Raw genomic sequence first — 20,384 nt, forward strand, 5'->3', positions numbered from 1 at the left:
GTTGATCATTGGTGTGGCTTTTATATGCAGTTCTTTCACCGGTATCTGTTAATGTTGACTTAATTTCTAACATGCGCATTAAAATATCCACAAATTTGGTTTCAGAGTAGAAAATGATTTGAGCGTAGTAGGCTAGATGACTAAAATGCGGTTAAGTATTGGGAGTGAAGATGAAGCATACACAATTCCCGCTTCTCTTCCAGGAAGTATTTCCTCTTCATCTTCCTCGTCCTTGACCCAGTCTCAGATTTTAGTTCATGCTATTGCAGTAGAGAAGAGCAACATCGTAAATCTGTTCAAATTGACCTTGAAGAGGTTGCTAGATTCCATGAATACTCTGGGTCGCAGGATGCTCACAATTAGGCATGAGCCATTGCAGCAGTTTTTGCTTGTGATTGAAAGGGTTCTACAGCATGGCCTGCTTGCAGGTTCGTTACTTCTATCATTGCAGGAACACTGTTTATCTGTTTTTTTTTACTCAATTGATTGTGATATGTTACATATATCAGTCAAGAATTTATTGAAACATCAACTTCAACATCACGTAAAAACTTTGCTCTTCATAATATGTTATCATGTGTATAGTCTGTGTTGTTTTCAGACGGAAGACTCTGGAAGAGCCGAACGGGCACAGAGCAGAATTCAATAAAATGAGATTTAAAGCCAAATATTTCCCGTGCTCTGATTGCTTGATCTTAAACTCATTAATTTAGAAGCAATTTTTTTGTGAAAAATACTTACAAAATAGCGTAATGAAGGTCTGGCCGTAGTTGCAACCTCCCCCGACCACCATCCCATTAGGGGGTTGCGGTGACGGAGAGGCCGAGTCCAACCGCACCATAGATAATCAAGTAACGACAACTAATTAATTCGCTATTTCTTAATTTATCTTTAATGTAAACCAATTAGATTATCTGGCCAATCAGATCAAAGCATTCGGCTCTGATTTCACTTTTTTCTCATTCGGCTCTGCGCCCGTTGGGCTCTAATTCCTAGCTCCGTTTTCATTGCGAGTTATTAATTGCTCTCAAACGAAGATTGTAGAAATTATATTAGTCCTTTCGGTCTTTTTTATGCGATTTTTCGCTTGACCGATTTTTCGTCTGACGCTTTTAACTTTTCGTCCTCAAAAACGGGATAAACAAGTAGCGCCTAGCGGGCATTAAGTGCTCTTAGAGCCTTTTAACTCTGTTTCAGCTCAAACTGCTTTGGAGACTTATAATTGTGGTGTGAAGGGCGGTTCTTAGAGGTTGAAGACAACCCCACTGTTGACACCCCCCACTACTGCCTCCACCCCTCCACCGCGCTTTTGCCTCCCACCCCTCTGCTGGCCAACAACCCCCCCCCCCCTCCCCATCAGCCCCCAGGTGCACCCCCCCCCCGTGGATACTGACGAACCACCGATCTTCTTAGAGGTTGAAGACCCCCCACTGTTGACGCCCCCCACTATTACCCCCACCCCCCACCGCGCTGTTGCCCCCCCCCCCCCGTAGCTAGCTACTGAGGAACAACCGCTCGCTAAAAACACGCAAATTTATACTAATTTTAACAGTTTTTTTCAAGCTTTTTGAAAATCTTTGTCATTTTTTTGAGTTTTAACAGCCCTAGATGTCAAGGAACCCACTCTAGGGTTTGCGAATAGGTTACTGTATAGTTTCTAGTGTTGATAGAATGGTTTCAACATTGCGAATTTTTTTGACAAGGTTTTTAAAAATTTTTGTCGTTTCTTAGGTTTATACAGCCTCAAGAGCCGAGGAGACTCCTCTAGGGTTTTTTAATAGTTACGGTATAATTTCTAGATGTATTGAACTTTTTTTCAAAATTTTAACATCATGAATGTTTGCATTTTTTTTTGACAAAAATAGCATTTCTTATTTTTTTTTGGACATTTGTTGTATTTTCAGCCTCAGGATTCAGAAAACCTCATTAAGGGTTTGATAATAGGTTACTGCATAGTTTCTAATGATAATGGAGAGGTTTTCAATGATTTAACACCACGAATTTTAGCAGTTGTTCTTATAAAACTTGAATTTTTTTTAAATTTTTCAAATTTTATTGTCATTATCGAAGTTTTTCTAGCCCCAGGAAGCAGGAAACCTCCTATAGGCTTGGATGATACGTTACTGAAATATTTTTACTAGCCATAGAATAGTTTTCAACTTTTTAATATCACAAATTTTATCGATTTTTTAAAAAAAAATTTGCAAGTTTTTTGAAATTTTTTGTCATATTATAGGTTTATCTAGCCTCAAGAGCCCAGGAAACTCCTCTATTGTTTGATAATAAGTTATTGTATGGTTTCTAGATGCAATGTAGTGTTTTTAAAGATTTTAACATAACTAGTTTTAGCATTTTTGAAAATGAAATTATTTCCTTTTTTTAGGCTTTTCCAGCCTCAAGAGTCAAGGAACCTCCTCTAGGCTTTGGTAATAGATTACTGCATGGTTTCTGGATGCAATGTTTTGTTTTTCAAGATATTAATATCACGAATTCAGGCAGATTTTTAAGAATCTTATGAAATTTTTTCAAGGTTTTAGAATTTTTTTTTATTTTAAATATTTTAAACTTTTTCATGCACCAGGGACCTCCTTTGAGGTTTGATAGTAAGCTGCTGCTAAGTTTCCATAGTTAATGGAACGGTTATCATGATGTTAATGACTCCAATTTTAGCATTTTTTTTGATAAACGTTAATTAAAAATTTCTTTTGAGAAATTATTATCATGTTCCAAGCTTCTCAAGTCTTGCAGATGGGTTACATGACAAAAATCCAGAGTCGAAAACTGTTTTTGATTATTTCCGTCACTGTGATATGTGGAAACTTTTCTTCTGAATTTTGCACTTTCAGTTATATGATTTAGTTACTAACAAGGCTAGAAAACTTGAATTTGTAGTGTCGAATCTCATCATGGAAAAAATTCCTAGTTCTCCCTCTCTGTGTTGGTTGTCGTTTCTTTCCTTCTTTTTCTCCTTCACGTTTAATCTCGCACTCTCTCTCTCTCTCCTTAACTCGTTTGTTGATGCCGCACTTCAGTGGCTGTTATATGGCGTGAGTTCATCGTCTATTACCCTAACCTCACGCCCCTGCAATCAAGGTAAAGCTAACCTCACTAAACAGTGCCCAGCTACTGACGAAGCCAACCGCTGGCCGGTCGTTTGAGAGCAATTTGCCCGACGTTAGTCGGTTATGTTATTAATTGCTCTCAATCGAAGTTTGCAGCAATTATATTAGTCCTTTCGGTCTTTTTTATGCGATTTTTCGCTTGACCGATTTTTCGTCTGACGCTTTTGACTTTTCGTCCTCAAAATGGGATAAACAGGTAGCGCCCAGCGGGTATTAAATGCTCTTAGAGCCTTTAAGTTCTGTTTCAGCTCAAACTGCTTTGGAGACTTTTACTTGTGTTGTACACCCCGACTGTTGACACCCCCACCGCGCTGTTGCCCCCACCCCTCTGCTGCCCAACCCCACCCCCCCCCCCCCAGGTGCAACCCAAACCCCCCCCCCCCCGTGGATACTGACGAACCACCGATCTTCTTAGAGGTTGGAGACCCCCCACTATTACCCCCCACCCGACTGTTGGCACCCCCATCAGCACCCCGGTCCCCCCGTAGCTAGCCAGACCCCGGGCACAGAAAACACTAAGGAGATTGATCATAAGTTAATGACAAGTTTTTATTGGCCATAAAAAATTTTCAATTTTTTTTTCACAAATTTAAGCAATTTTTTGAAAAAACTTACTTTTTTTCAAGTTTTTCTAAAAACTTTCCTCGTTTTTTTTTTGTTTTTTTTCAGCTCAAGAGCCAAGAAACGTCCTCTAGGGTTTGAAAGTAGGTTACTCTACAAGTTCTGGATTAAATGGAATGTCTTGCAGGATATTAGCATCACGATTTTTAGCATATTTGACAATTACTGCCATTTTTTTTTCAATTTTTTTAAATTTAGTCATTATTCGGGTCATTTTCGGTCCTCAAGAGTCAAAAAACTTCCGTTAGGGTATGATAATAAGTTACTGGAAAATTTTTGTTGTCATTGATTAATTTGCATATTTTTAATATTACAAGTTTTAGCTATTTTTTTTTTATAAAACTTTCAATTTTTTTAAGCTTTTTGAAAGTTTTGTTATTTTCTAAGTTTCTCTAGCCTCAAGAGCCACGGAACTTTCTCTGGTGTTTGTTATAATGTTACCGCTTAGTTTATAAAAGTAATGGAATGTTTGTCAAGATTTTAATGCCACGAATTTAAGCAATTTTTTAAAATATTCGCAATTTTTCATGTTTTTGATTTTTTCCGCAGCAGAGGCGCTGGGACCTCCTCCAAAGTTTGATAATGAGCTGCTGTGTCGTTTCTAGAGTTAATGGGATAGTGATCAACTTTCTTATTACACCAGTTTTAGTAATTTTGGGATAAAATTTAATTTTTTCAAATTCTTGGAAAATTTTTATGGATCTCAGTGTATGGATCTTTATGAGCGTGTAAAACTATTTCAGGCTTGAAACCGGGTAGTCTCATGAGACAATGAAATGGTTTTGATTGTATTAATATCTTGAATTTTAGCAAGATTTTGTTAAAATATTTGACTCTTTTCAAAATTTTTGAATATTTTTGTCCTTTTCTTAGTTTAACGATCATTAATGGCCAACGAAGCTTTTCAAGTCTTGCATATGGGTTACTTAACATAAGTCCAAAGTCGAATCAAGCTAAAGCGAGCCTCACTAAACCGTGGCTAGCTACTGACGAAGGCAACCGCTCGCTGGTCGTTTGAGAGCAATTCTCCCGATGTTAGTCGTTTGTGTTTAATCAATTGAAATCATGGTAGTTGGCTGAGCGAAACCATTGATAACGAGTGTCGAAAAGTACTAGTCCAATGCCCATATAGAAGCGTACATAACTACTGTTTTCAATTAGGCATATTTAAAGTGCGATTTTATTGATGGAAAAAGTTAGTAAATATACAGTATGACTAGACAGCTCTGCTCATACAGCTATACTAATGGACTAAAAAGTAACAGCAGCTTGTTGATAAAAAATTTATTTAGGCAAATCGGGCTTTAGTATCACGGGGTCAAATCAGCGCAGCTTCTGGTCTGTCCTTGACAAAATGGATATAATGAGTCCGAATTGCGTGGAAATTCTGCACAATATCAGAGCTCTTCCAGACATCAAGTAGGGAAACGTGGTTCAACAATTGCAAGCGACTATTTCTATTTCTCTATCTATCTTCAGCTTTACATTTCCAAAATCCTTTTTATTTGAAGTACTTCAATAAGAATAATCGAATTTTTAGGTAAAGGTTGCGCTAATGCTTTGTCCTTTTTATAAAAAGGAATAGCTATACTGGGTGGGGCTATATTGTGGTTATCTTAATTATTTACCTTTGCATTTCAGCTTGTCTTTTTGCTTCCCATTCAACTATAAGTTCAAAGTTTTAAAAAGTAAAAAAGGAACTTTTTGGTGATCAACCATTTTTGGTGTTCGGTTATTCGACCGAAGAATTTGTCTTTTTCCTCCTCATAAACGGGATTGGACAGATTAATCAAAAATCGCCATTTACCGGGAAAATAAAGTTTTTTTCTCGATAACAAAAGCGCAACCTCGTGGAACCAAAAGTTTTTTTCTGAAAGGGGATTTGGAAAACACTTACAGTTTATGCGAAAAAACTGGGTCACCGTAATCAAGAATTGTTGCAAAATTGTCCAGGCCCCTTTGGTTTGATTTTCATAAATGCTGAAGAAAGATTGACTGGTGCTTCTAACTGTCAATGCCAGCCAGGTTGAAATACAACCAAATTTTTAAATTATTCTTGAGCGACGTTTGAAGCAATTATTGTAAACGTGTCTTTTTTATGCAAATTATTTGCATGAAAAGGAAAGGAAACGTTTTTTTTTGGTACAGACCCCTCTGAATTAAATTTCCCCGCCTGAAGTTTAAGAGAAATTTGTCCGATGTTAGTCTGTTTGTGTTTATTTTGACTAAATTTTAAACTTAATTTTGTGAAAAATGCTATTAATTTCAGTATCAGTTTTTTTTTTAATTTCACTCAAACAAATTTTATACCACTTTGTTCCCAAACGAAGCGTTTAGCAATTATATTAGTCCTGTGGTCTTTTTCGTGCAATTTTTCGCTTGACCGATTTTTCGTCTGACCCCTATAACTTTTCTTTAAAAACGTTATCAACAGGTAAAGATCGGAGGGCATTAAGTGGCTGAACAGCTCTCTTAGCCTGACGCCTTCTCTTGAATTGTATTGGCTTGCTGTCTTTTTTTATAGATCTGTTCTTATTTACCTCGGTCAATGAGAAGTCAAATTGGAGTGGTAATTTTAGTCACGCTGGAGTATTAATCGAGCGAAAATCGAGAAATTATAAGGCGTGACTCTATTTATAGTGCTGTTTCAAGTGAAGTGAGAGAATGGTGTTTAAATAGATTTCCGATTTTTGAGAGCGCATTTTTTTCACGTGCGGCAATTTGAATCCTGTATTTGCTGTTTTTTTATTTTCATTTTTGTTTTGAATACTTAAGGGCAATGCGTATTTTTTTTAATAATGCATAGTTACACTGTTTAATCCTCAAGTAGCAAATAATGCTTTGCAAAGACTTGACGTTATTTTTCTTCTTGAAATGAAAGATTTTTTTGGATTTTTATCGTTCTTTTCGTTGTTTTGTTATTTTGACTCGTAAATGATTGCTCTCAATGGCTCTATTTACTGAGGCTTTTTCAATTTCTGAAAATATTTTACCAATTTTTTTGGATTTTTCCATCATTTGTTCTATCACTTGGTCCCATTATGGACAGTTCTATGTGGCTCTCTGATAGATCCCATTTGATAAAGGTTTTGTTTACATCAAACAGTTTTCACTACTTCACCACTCGCTTTCAAAATTTATTAGTTTTCTTCGGATTTCTCTAGTTTTTTGTTCTGTCACTTAATCTCTTTAGTTACATTCCCTTGTGGTTTTTCCATTAGGCATATTGGAGTTTTCTAGTAATCTATTTTCAAAGCTGCAGGTTTTAAGTATTTTCATGACTTCTTTTTAAAAATTATTTGAGTTTTTTTGGATTATGACCGTTTCGTTTTTTTGTTGTACTGTCGGCTTGTCTCATTTTTCTGTTGTCCTATTGGCTAGTCGCATTTGCTCTCCAAATAGACATAATTGGATCTCCATAATGGTTTAGGTCTATTGCTATTAATTTAATCGGCTTCGTCACCATATGTTTTGAATATTTTTGAACTTCTGATTGTTGCAAGCTTTTGATGCTGATTTTTTTGCGTGTTTCCCAATTTTTTTCATTTAATTTGATATAATCTTTCTATTTATAGATAGTGGAATAGATGTTGAAGAATTCTAGTTTTAGTTGCGTGTTTCATAAACTTTGATGGCCTTTATTTTCGATGCCATCCGTTAAAAATCATTTGCCAAATGTCGCTTGTGTTGTACTTTTAATTTTTTCTGCAGTGGTGTTCTACAAAGTTGGTATTTGCTGCCCAAACTACCTCCGTGTAAAGGTCTCCACAAGACTTCTTTCAAAAGGAAAGGTAACTTTAGTAATACTTTTTTCTTGAAATGAATTTGTTTTGTCGGTTTTTTAAAATCTACTTTTGTCGATTTTTGTACTGTTTTGTTTACCTTCGTGGGCGTCTTGGTACTTGTTTTCTTTCTTCTCGGAGTCTGATTTTTTATCCTCAGTTGCTTCATTTCTTTCAATTGTAACACAGGATTGGTCCTGCTATGTTTTTTTGTTTAGTCAAGATTATTATGACGTGACAATCACTTCAAATCTGTGAACCACTTCGAGTCTCTGTAGTCATTCGTTCATGCAATTTTAACTGAATTGTGTGTGACACCGTTTTTGACTCTTTTTGGAGCCTTTTTCTTTCATGTTCATTGATGCGATTCATTTTTTGGTGACTCGTGACTTACCTAACTCTCAAAAATGACTTCCTCACTTAAAATTTGACCTTTCTTCACTTTAATTCAAGAGATGAGGTCAAGTAAATGTTCTTTAAGTGCAGCTGATAGAGGCAGCAATAAGTATGTATTCTTAATCAAAATATGACATCTCAGCATTGAAAAATAATTTTTTGCCCTGCATCTTTTTGAGACTGCAGATCTACGAAGCTATTGGGGCTATTTTTGGGCAATGTGCTAGCTATTTTGTTAGATTTTTGTATCATTGTTTTTTTCGTGCGAACATCTTGAGCTTCATTTTTTGGTGTGACCCACAAGTTTTTCATGTGACGGCTTTCTTGTGTGAGACCGTGAGCTATATTGCTTTCAGAACTCTTCGGGAGCCATATTGATTTCAGAACCGAGCCCCTGTGCGTTATTGCTGGCTCTAATCAATCTCGCCCATAGATTGAGAGCAATCTACCCGACAATTGTTTGTTGTTTAATCGCCACGAAGAGTTAGCGGCTATTATTGACTTTTTCATTTTCAGTGACTTTTACTGCTTTGCAGTTAAAATTTGTGTCCGTGAAGTCATTTGTGCTTTTAGGTCAATTGCGTGACTTACCTCACTTAAAATGCTTTATGAACTTTATGAACATTTCATTAACATTTACTAGTTAAAGACCAATAGTATTCACCTAAGTAGTACCGTACGTTTATGCCCTAATTCTTGAGTATCTGAGTCTTGAGTTTTGATTTCGAATATAAATTTTGAAAAAGTTGTTAGGGCTTTTTCATTATAGAGCGTATGTGTCTCATAAAAACGACAGTCCTAATGTAACCCAAAAAGTGTAGTCTATTAAAGGACTGTTTGTCAATTTGTCTAATTTTTTTCTTTAGTTGTTTCAATTCTATGGAAGGCTACAAGCGTCCATTGCAACCATTTTCCGGCAATCTGGCGGCTATGTTTCAGATATATCTCGGATACTCTGAAAACTGGTTTTCTCGCTGTACCAAAATTAGCGGTTTGCGACATTGAGCTGAAAGATTGAAAAGAGTATTTTCGGTAACTGTTGCGATGGAGAACTTCTTTTGAAAGAAAAACAATTAATTTCGTGTGAGATCTGAGCTACTCGTAGCTTAGCGTTTAATAAACAGTTTTGTTTTGTAGTTAGGAATTTTCGTCAAGCGAAAAATATCATTTTAAATTAATTGTCATTTGTTGTTTAAAAGATTGTCAATGTTTTGTACTATAATTTTGACCTAAATTTTGAACTGTATGTTAAATTTCAACAGATTTAAGATTTTTTTGTACTTTTTTCGCTGCGAGTTGTGGATTCATAAAGCTTTGTCTTAGTTCTTTCATGTAGAATGTTTCTCTGTTCATTAGGCAGTTTACGACAGCATTCAATTTTTCAATCTGTCATATGATATCACTGTTATTAACTGTCGTAATATTACGTGTCTCATTTTTAATAGCCGCCGTCATCTTAGTCGACTATTTTAGCGGCCCTTTATTTTTTACAATTCAAAAAATTTGATTTGTATTGGGGCGCTGTCTTTTTACGTCGCGAACGGGAGCATTGGAGAAGTGCTTTTTAAAATCAATTTTATTGGACTAATTTTTAAAGCGAGAAAACGAGGTTTGAGCAAACGAGGTTGTAATAGACGCCTGCATCCTTTGAAGGGCTATTATTTATGCCCTTTCTTTTTTTTACAACCCAAAGTATTTGGTCTTTTTTGTTCGCTGTCTTTTTTAAGTATCTCTCACACTCTTTTATGCTTTTTCACGTCAGTGAGAAGTCAAAATCAGAGCGTTGATTTTCGCTCGCTCCAAAAGTAAACGGAGTGCAGAAAGTGAGTGGGTTCAAATGGTTTTTTAAAATTACCTTTAAATCGGAAGGAGAAATTATTTTTTGCACAAATTTTCAGTTTTTGAGAGCAATTTTTTCACGTGCGTCGATTTTACTTGTTCTCAGTGTTTCTTATGATATTTGATTTTATGGGTCTTTCCCATTATAGACCCTCATGAAATTTAGTCCACTAAGCTGGGGGGGGGGGCTATAATGGGAAAGACCCGATTTTTTAATTTTCGTTCTATCTATTGTACTTAATGGCAGCTTTCACTGGTTGCTAATAACGCATAGAGATAAACCCAATTAATAGTTTGAGTTCAGGCTGGTGGTTTTCATGACTTTGACACTATTTCTCAAAAATTTCTGACGATTTTTCGTATTTTGCGATGATTTGTTGTACTTTTTTTTTCGCTTGTCCGCTTGTCATTCAATCTCATTTTGGACATGTCTAAGGTTTATAATGGGCAATATTTTAATCGATGTAATGGTTTCAGTTTAAGGCCGATAAAACGTGTGATTTTGACACTAATTATTTTTAAAAATTATAATGAAGTTTTTGTTTTGCGAGTTTGCATTGTTTACTTTTTGTCTTATCTGTTAGCCTTATCAACTACGGGTCTAATCGGCTGCTGAGGATGCTTTAATTAAACGAGATAGCTGTTTGAAATCTTAGCTGCACGTTTCCTAATATTTTTTGTGCTTATTATTGTATTATCACTTAACCTCATTAATGTCAGGTCAATTGGTTATATTTTTGTCGTCTAATCCTTAAGTCTCCCATGATGAGAGTCCTAGTCGCTTGATTTCATAGCAGTCGGTTTTGTAATTTTGACGCCATGAGAAGCTTGATTAATTTACTGGCTTCAACTTTGGGCGAACGTTTTTATTCTGTTTGTTTTCAAAATATTCAAGTGAATTTGTAATTGATACCATTATTTGTAGTTCTCTTGTCCCTTTTTCAGCCATTGGGAACGCTAAATGTTATTTTTTGACTTCTAATGTTTTTTTTGCTGTGTTTAAGGGTTTTGGCCTGTAGTTGTGAGGTTCTCTTAATTTGACGCCACTTGCTTGCAGAGCTTTTCTGACTTTTGTCTATCTCCGTAGTCTTTCCTGCTTCGTTCATTATTGATTCTTACAAGGTTTTATACTGTGCACCCTTTCCTAGTATGTGTAGAGTCTTTCTAAGGGAACGTAAAAGTTTTTTAATTGTTTTTAAATTTTTTTAACATTTCCGCGCATATATGGTCATTGGTTTTGTAGACTGTCTTAGTTTGGTGTTGCTGTGACAATATTAATATTAATCGTCAGGTCATTAGTTATTTCTCTTTTTTAAATTCAGGACTTGTCCTTTTATGTTTTTTATTTGCTTTACTTTTTGTTGAACTTAAGTCACCCATTTCACGTTTGAGTTCTGACTGATCACTCTGTTTCAGTGGAACGCGTTTTAGAACTCAATAAACGCATTTACGCAAAACTTTCAAGGTCTATATGCGATATCAATAGAAACGAGATATTAAGTTACAGTGCATTAAGTTATCAAAGCTCTTTAGATCATACTGCTAATTGATTCTAGAATCAGTATTTTAGTCCTCCAATTTATAGGCCTAATGGACTGTATTTATGGAATATAAGGAAACTGCGTACTAAATGACACTAAATGAAAAAGAACACTTCGACACTTGAAAAAATTAAGCTGTCGTCAATTTCTCGTGACGTCCTTTTTGTTTCAATCCCAACGTCGGTCAGTACGTTCAACGGTGACTTATTTCAGGCAATTATCTGGCTATGTTAAATGTCTTTTAATCGATTGAGTGGTTTAATCCGTTTTCAAATGTTTAATCGGTTAAGTGGTTTGAATAGGCAATAATAATAATTTTAAGGAATCATTAATAAGATTTTTATCAATCGGTATAGTGGGAAACAGTTAATTGAGAAGGTAGTTTTCTTGACAGAGACGACTCTTTCAGTCGTTTCGAGAATGTTTCCGGCTTTTTGAAATCTAGTCACTTTTTGATTTTGTTGTCAAATTGGAGTAGTGCTTTCGGTCACGCCGAAACGAAGTGGAGCGAAAAAGCCGTTAGTTTTGCGGCGTAAAATTTCAGTCTAATTTTAAAGTAGAGTGAGAAAGAAAATGTTTTAAATAATTTGGTTTCTCGCTAGTGGTTTCTTTGTTCACATGCGGAAATTTGATTTAAAAATTGAAAAAAATCTTTTTAGATTAACCGGATTTTTTTGGGTTTTCCGAGCCGATTCCTAGTAATTTTGAGGTCTTTTTTGCTTAGTCAATTAAAATTTTTTGAATTGTAGGTCAGCTCTCGTCCTGCAATTTTTTATGGCTTCGGTGAACAGAAGTTTCGCTTTACCTTACTTCACAGCCTTTTCAACATTTTGCGTGAATATTTTTAACTTCTCTGAGCTAGTTTCACTCTTGTCTCATTCTGCTCTCTCTAATGCTTATTAGTATTGATTCTAGCCTCTGTATCTTCTCATTAAGAATTAGGTGTATTTCTAACTGCAAAATTAAATCGAGGTAGTACTTACTTTAAAAGTGTTTTTGTACAACAGTTATCTCATTTTGCCTGCCTTTCAATCCCAGTCGGGGTTATTGGAATCAGTGGCGGCTATTTTCCGGCAATCAGGAGTATGTCCAACTACGAAATGACATCAAAATAGTACTTGAATACTGAATACTGAATACTGAATACTGTGTGAAATAAGTTGTTCAGAACGGGAGTGGGCAGAGGCAGAGCTTGGATCAGGTTTGCACTTATGCAGAAGCGTCTCTCGGAGTACTTCGACATCTTCTCACATTCCAAAACTCAACTGCAGTAAGTTAGGCTGTCTCTCTCTTTATCTATATTGACCATTTTAAGGCAATTGTTGAAACTTGCGTCTTGTTTGTTTATTTGCTTCTAAAATTTTGTTTGATAGTTTTATCTGTTTACCCCCTTCTTGGAGCCATTTCCTGTTTGGGGGAAATATAACGGGGGCTCTGGTGCGTCGGAGTTTGATATTATTTACTGTTTTTGATGGATATGTTTTAATGGTCGTACTATGTAAGGTGATTAATTTTACGCAAAGTTGAGATGAGTTTTTTGTGTTTAGAGAATTCTATGGTGCTTCTTCGTTATTACTAGACGAGGATACAGTTTCAATGCTGTCTGGTCTTATGGTGGGACTGAACGTGCTTGAATTCAATTTTGTTCACAGGGACGAAGATCTCGACAATTTGGTTAGCGTCTATAGAAAACTGGAACACATGGAAGAATTTTCTCTAGTTGTTGAAAAAGTGTCGAATCCAACCATGGTTAATAAGTATATTGTTTCAGCCAACTGTGTTAGATTTGAGTCCTTTTCTCAAAGACGGCAACTACTTGGAGAGGGTGGCAGACAATATCTCTACAATGTCCATCAACTCATGGTTCGTAAAGTAAATTGCTCGACTTTTCATTGTTTTTTTTTCACTGCTCATCACATCAGTACGAAAAAGAAATGCGCAAACTTGCTACGTACAAAAGGACTTGAAATATTTTTATAGCTGCGAAGCTGTAAGCTGAGCGTAACTATATTGCGGTGCTCTTGGTTTTTTACAATTCAAAGAATTTGAATTGTATTGGGGCGCTGTCTTTTTTTTTAAGATCTGTTCACACATTTTCATGATTTTTGAAGTCAAATTGGAGTAGTGATTTTGGTCACGCCGAAACAGGAAGTGGAGCGAAAAAGCGAGTGGTTTTGCGGCGTGAATGTTTTTCGCTCTAATTTTAAAGTAGAGTGAGAAAACGGTGTTTGAACAAAAATTCGATTTCTCGGTAGTGATTTTTTGATCACATGCGGCAATTTCACTCTGATTTTTACGGTTTTTTCGATTTTTTGGATCGGATTTTTTTCTAAATGGTTTTCCCAATCCATTCACAGCTCTTTCTAGGCCTAGTTTTTTGTTTGAATTAAATTTTAATTTCTCGACAGTAGTTTTTTTTTGTTCACATGCGGCATTTTGACATTGATTTTTTGTTTTTTTTTTATCTGATTTTTTTAAATGGTTTTCTCAATTCACTGATATTCCATTCTAGGTCTAGTTTTTTTGTTTAGTCAATGAAAATTCTTTGAATTGTACGTCAGGACTTGTCCTGCTGTGTTTTTTTTGTTTCGTCGTCTGACGCTCTTTTTTCGTTTTACATTTGTTCACACAGCAAAGCTGAAAAAGTCAAATTTTCTGAATGACTTCTTCCTCTCACTAACGGCATTTGCGCGCGTGACGTCATTTCTCGCTCGCTTTAGTAAAAGATTTTAGGTTATTTGCGTGATTAGATTTTGATCAGTGACTTACCTCACTCAATAAAATGACTTTTGCACTTCAAAACTTAAGTTTTAATTGAATTTGTTTAAGGTCAAAGGAACTCATATGTGCAGTAAAGGTCCCTAATAAGAGGCTCCTGTGGAATGAATTTGAACAAGCTTTATTAATTTATCGCTGCATGTTTTTTAGCCTAGTTTTTTGAGCGGCGTCGATTTTTTTTTTCAATTTAGATCTTTATCTGTTTCTATCTATTATATGGCACGCAGGTCTATTCTTTCGCAGCTATTCCGGCAATCTGCCGGCTATGTTAAAAAGTAGATAGAATTAAGGAGACACCGGATAACTATTAATAGCCTTCAGTAGATATTTTGTTGTTTTCCACAGTGAAGATGACACAGATTTACACCAGGAGGTGATGGATCTCACAAATCAGAATAGTTACTTGGATGAAGTGAACAAGAAACTAAAGTGAGTACTACTGCACTTATCTAAAGCTGCTCCTGTCTTCATTTTTCTATTTTCATTTTTAAACAATACTCCAGTGTAAGAAAATTGTGTTGTTTGTAGAAACCAAGCTGATGAAATGACCGCCAAAATTGTCACTCTGGAGACTGAAAAGATGGAAATCGGTTTCAAGGTAAGTAGGTGAGTTGAGTACCATTCATTTCTTTGTCGAGGTTTGTCAAGTTGAATTTTTGACTCAGAGCCGTGTGTTTTTCAAGCAATTCTCCTGAAGTGATTTTGAAACTAAAAAGAGTGTGAAAAAATTGTAGTGGTTTGACACCTGAAGAAATTGAAGAGTGAACCGAAAAGACAGTTTTCTGTACATAACGCAGTTTTCGAGAGAGCGAGAAGTTGAGGCCTTGGATTATTGATGCGAAAAGCGCATCATAAAACTACACAACTCTTTTAAGGTACCTGAAATTGTTTTGTTAATATGAACATTTTTTTTATTAATCTCTCGAACGAATATTGAAGCAATTATTGTAAACGTGTGTGTCTTTTTCGCAAATTTCTCTTGGCCATTTTTCCGCTTTTTTTTTCGGGAATTCTCACTTATCAAAATAATTTTTTTACTTTTGACTTCCTGATTTTTGCTAATTTGGAGGTTTTTCAACTAATTTGCAGAGTATTATGCTATTTTGACAGTAGGCCATTTTTGTATTAGCGTAGTTTTGAGAGCGAGAAATTGAGTTGTGAAAATTTTTGAGCGAGCAATTTTTTTCTTGTTCACGTACAGCATTTCAAAAAGTTATGGTTTGAACGGTCTTCTTTGCTTCAAATATTTCATTGTTCCGACCCCACTTGTGGGGGGAGGAACCATATACTCAAATGGGTTTTTTTGTTCAGACAATTTTGGCCGATCGATATATTCATCGTAGAGAAATGTGAGTGGTATCATTAAAAAGCTCGTCCAGCGTAGAATTCGAAATATTAAAAGATTTTTTTTGAATTTCCTTTTTTTCGAGGAGTTATTGAGGTTACAAAATGCATCAATCTGGTGTTCCTAATAGACGAAAGGCGATTAAAAAGACTACTTCTGGTCTCACATGGAAATATACAATCAAAAAATTTCGAATTCTTTTTGAGCTGTTTTTTTAGAAAAATTTAGAATATATTTTTTTTGTCACTAAGAGAATAATCACCTTTCATATCGAGGTTCTGTTAACGACAAACCTCATTTACATTCCAATGATGCCCACTGAACAGAAAAATAGATTTCAAGAAGTCCCCCATATTTTTTTTGACTTCCACACTGAATTTTCTTAATTTTTTAATGAAATTTTGATTTTGTTTTTGAGATTTTACTGAATTTTTGGAGTCATGTGCAATAGACACGTTGACTAAAAGTGCGTAGTCTTCGTAATGAGCATTAAGTGAACCTATCTAGATCTTTGAGTGGAGAGCTTATGGTTGTTAAGACATTCAAAATAATTTTTCGTTTTTTTGAACGTTAGCCGATCTTTAAAACTTTTTTTCGCGAACTCTAAGTCAGTCGCAGTGATAACAGGAAACCCGTATTTTGTACTGCAAACCAATTTAATCTGGCTTGTTTTATCTTCATTTATTGGCTTTATGACTTCAATGCGACGAGTTTCCCTATAGATTCTTTTATTTTTTGGATAATTTTTTCGTAATTTTGTTTCCTTTTAGAATCATATCGCATCCAATATTGATGTATCCCGTTGGCTCAGATAAGACGTTAAAAGAATCATGGATAAAGTTTTCAAAGAAATGCTTTTGGATTAATTGGCTTCGACACTTTCTTCTCGCACTATTCTAATGGTTTCTCGGTTTTTGTCTGTATTTGTAATTGTTTTGATAGTCGTAAGACTTATTCTGATGTCGTATTGCTGACGGTCAACGACAAACAGCCTTTTCTTCCCATCGAAGAATAACGTAGCGTATTTATTGACTTCCTTTAAAAGCTATTGAGTTTAATGTCGTTGATTGTAAGGGTTTTCTCAAAGATTTCGTCGTTTTAAAATTTTTTTATAATTGTTGATTTTTTGCAGTCTTATGGTTAAAGAAAGAAGCATTCTATTGTCGTTAAAAATGAACTGAAGATAGAACTGTTTGCACGGAAAAGCTCATTTTTTAATGGCTTCGACACTTTTGTCTCACTTTTTTTATAATTCGCTGTTTTTGCTGTTTTATTTATTAAGCTTCAAATTGAGGATTGAAATAATGATATTACTCTATGCAGTTAGTTCAAAGCGAATGGTTTTAAGCTTTATGATATTTTCTGTTTTAAATTTTTTAAAAATTTTTTTGTTTTTAATATTTGTATTGTTTTTTTGTATAATTTTTGTTGTTCTTTTCGTCTACTTGTAACTAATTTTCATCATTGAGAGGTCCCATCCAATTCCGTGTAACTCAAAAATTAAATTTTCTATTAATATTGTGGTAACCGACGTTTTGTTTCTGGGAAAATATGCGTTTTATAAATGTTTTGTGAGTGGTCACTATTTTTTTTTCTTTTTACCAGGTTCGCCTAATAACAGAGCCCAATTTTATTCAATTGAGTCCCAAGTAAACTTATTTATTTGTTCAGTATAATAGCTAATGATTTTAATGGCCTCAATGATTTGTGTTTTCGCAGATTGTTTGTAATTTCTTGGGCTTTTCTGAATCTTTAGTCCGTTTCTATGGCTTAGTCTAACCAAAGAGAAGTCCTATCAGTTTTGTAATGACTTTATAGTAAGTTTGTCGAGAATTTTTTTGTTAAAAGCTAATGATTTTGAAGACGTTTCAACTTATTTGGTCATTTGCGTCATTTTTTCTTTTTACTTGTTACCTAGTCTTATTAAGGAAAAGTCCCATCTGATGTATACATAAGCTAAAAGAAAAAATTTGCGCTGTTGAGGTTTTATCTGATTGCATTTTGACGTTGTTTACTAGGTGCTTTTACATTTAGATATTGAGTTTTTGCCGTTAATTTTTTTAGTTTTGCTTATTTTTGTTTTTTTTTCTCGCAGTCTCTTTATTGGCAGATCTTGTAAGCGCTGTAATGAGGCATGGAATTATGTAATTCAATTAGTAATTTGGGTATGAAACGATTTTTTAAAACTCAAATATATGTTTATGGTTATCTCTTCATTTGCTTGACAATTAAGTCAAAAATGTAGATCAGCTCGGGTCGGAACTTCATGTGCAAACGCACATTAACGAGCCTCCTTGTTGGGCTCTAGAATTAATTATTAGCCGCCCTCATCTTCTCAGCCGGGACAAACCCATAAAGCCCATTTTTAGATGCGCGGTACTTGAACTTTGTTCTCATAGGTTTTAGTTACTATCTATAATGCTTAGTGGTATTGCTACTAGACTACTGTAGCCTCTCACTGAGAGGCAGGAGTATGTTCAATTACGAAATGGCATCAAAATAAATCGCACTTTAAAATGTTTTTATACACAAATCAATTTTGATATTTTCTTTTCTTTCAATCCCAATAGAGTTATGGGAATCAACGGCGGCTATTTTCCGGCAATCTGCCGGGTATGTTTTAGTTTTCCACGGCGGTTTTAGATTTTTATATAAATACAATTCATGCTAATTTTGCTGATTTTTAAGCTATTTTTAGCACGTTCGGCATTGTTTTGTGAATGGCTTTTGATGGGAATTATTTACTCAACGCTTATAGACATGTTTAGTTAGCAATTGATTAAAGCAATTGACATGTTTAGTTAGCAATTGATTAACTTAAAAAGTTCAACTTAAAAGTTTTTGTCGTTTAATTTTCTTGAAATTTCGTGAGGATTTTCAGTATCTCAATTGCATGCAAATATGGTTTTTACTTATTGCAATTATTTTATTCTGCAATGTTTTTAGCGATTATTTTAGTTCTGTTCTTGTTTAATTGCGAATGGTTGTACTACCGACTTATCGTCTGATGGTTTTTTTTTCGTCTGACCACTTGACGTTTCATCGCAAATAATAGCAAGACCAGATTTTTTGTTCATTTTTTCTGATCGAAGGCTGCTGTTTGGCGCGCAAATGCTTCCTGCTTTGATTATCGAATTAGGCCATAAAATTGACCATTTAGCCAGAGCCATGCCGATTGCCTTCCAAATTTTTTACTTTGAGTTTACCTAATTTTTACAAAGTTAGAAGCTGAAATGGGGCTTTTTGAACTGTTAGGATTTTTGCTGGTGAACTGTTTAGGAAACTAAATTTCCGACTTTTTTCGCTCAAATGGTTGATGTGACTTCGGAAATTCTCTGATATGATGTTTCCAGCATAAGCTTTTCCACCAAAAGCCTTAAAAGCGTTTTGTTCGAAGTTCTCTGTTGAATTTTGAGCGGTTTGTATTTTTGGCAGTACATAAGCAGCCAATTTAATTCCAGCTTGAGGGAAGTGAACTGAAACTAAAGGAATTGGCATCAGAAAAAGACAAACTTCTGGAAGAAAAGGGTTCGCGAGAAGCTGACGAAAAGCGTCGTCTGGATGCAGCTCAGGCCGATATTCAAACAGAGAGGGAGACAATTCAGGCCATGAATCAAAGCTTAGACGAGACAAACCAGGAGTTAAAGGAAAAGCTAGCGGATGAAATCACCCACCGATTGGTAAGAAAATACTTTCAGGATGAGCGCTATCAACAGTTAACAGATAAGTTTAACGGATAAGTTAGACACATCAGTAGTAAATAATAAGAGCGTTAAGAGTGGGGGGGGGGGGGGGTATTCATGTGATACTAAACATGGGAATATAGGGAGTGATCATGAGTGGGCATTCCTAGGATCTTGAATATGTGATTTCAGGAGGTCATGTTGAGAGGGTGATCCTGTGATACTTAAACATGGGAATATAGGGGTTTTTAAATGGGTATTTTTTACGATACTTAAACATGGGAATATATGGGGTTATTTCAAGCGGGTATTTTTACGATGAATAAACATGGGATTAAACGGGATTATCCTAAGCGGGCATAACACTATAGGGTTGGAAGGATGGGGGGGATCGTAAACGGGTCATCGTTGAAAACCATTGAAATAGGTTTGGTTGGATTAAATTACAATTTCTTTCTCAATATTTTTTTGTTTTCTATGTATCTACCAATTTGCTTAACAACAAAAATTGGGTGATTAGGCCGAAAGTGTCATTTCACAAGGAGCGCTCAATGGCAACGATTGCAACGTTAGATTTGAAAAGTATTCACGAGCTATATCTTGAAGTGAAAAAGGAATATTCAGGGTATAGTGAAAGGTATCGGTATTTCTTAGCAACTTGTTTTTACCTGGATCCTGATCTGGATTTGGATATTGCTTTGAAGTTAAGACCGTATGGTGGTCTCATTGGCATTGACAATCCTACACTTGACAAATATTTCAAATCATACAAAATTTTAAGATTGCATGCTATTCTCCATGACGCTTCCGGTTTTGTCTTTGAACACAGCGAAAAGGGACCGGGTTATTCTTACGTCCTGCCCTGTCCAGTCACCAATGAGTATCTCGGTCACGTGACAGGCATAGCTTTCTGCCTCTATGTGAAAACTTTTAAGAAAAATTTGTTCAGTTTATTGGAATGTTGAAACTGCGACCAGTTGTTCTTGATGTTGAAGGCTTTCGACATAAAAAATCGGGTTTTATAATCAAAGAGCTTTCTGTATGTACTCATGATTACAGCGATACAGTTTCTTTCCGACCCTTAAGTTCCTTCAATATACTTTCCTCAAGTGAACAAAAGTCTTACCAGTGGGTTTCAAAGTTTCTTCATGGTTTGGCTTGGGAGAGCGGAGATTACCCCTATTGCTATTTGCAGCAAATTATTCAAAGCATCAAACTTCGTTTTCCCTTTGCGATTTTTATGCAAAAGGAACTTAAAAAGCGGACACTTTGAAGAA

The 20,384-nt window shown here is 35.3% G+C and overlaps 1 protein-coding gene across 1 annotated transcript in view; it reads left to right on the forward strand.

Annotated features, from left to right (window-relative positions):
* The window catches only part of LOC142340622 (RUN and FYVE domain-containing protein 2-like), a 208,602-nt gene that overhangs the window by 162,444 nt on the left and 25,774 nt on the right, over positions 1-20,384 (forward strand). The window contains exons 2-9 of the mRNA XM_075391318.1: positions 104-428; positions 5,036-5,162; positions 12,470-12,571; positions 12,849-12,975; positions 13,073-13,164; positions 14,425-14,508; positions 14,608-14,677; positions 18,886-19,104. Coding sequence (XP_075247433.1) covers positions 137-428; positions 5,036-5,162; positions 12,470-12,571; positions 12,849-12,975; positions 13,073-13,164; positions 14,425-14,508; positions 14,608-14,677; positions 18,886-19,104 — 1,113 coding nt within the window. The 5' untranslated portion in view covers positions 104-136. The remainder of the gene's footprint in view (positions 1-103; positions 429-5,035; positions 5,163-12,469; positions 12,572-12,848; positions 12,976-13,072; positions 13,165-14,424; positions 14,509-14,607; positions 14,678-18,885; positions 19,105-20,384) is intronic.

The sequence above is a fragment of the Convolutriloba macropyga genome, chromosome 1, assembly GCF_964194025.1.
Source record: "Convolutriloba macropyga chromosome 1, txConMacr16.3, whole genome shotgun sequence".
Lineage (NCBI taxonomy): Eukaryota > Metazoa > Xenacoelomorpha > Acoela > Convolutidae > Convolutriloba > Convolutriloba macropyga.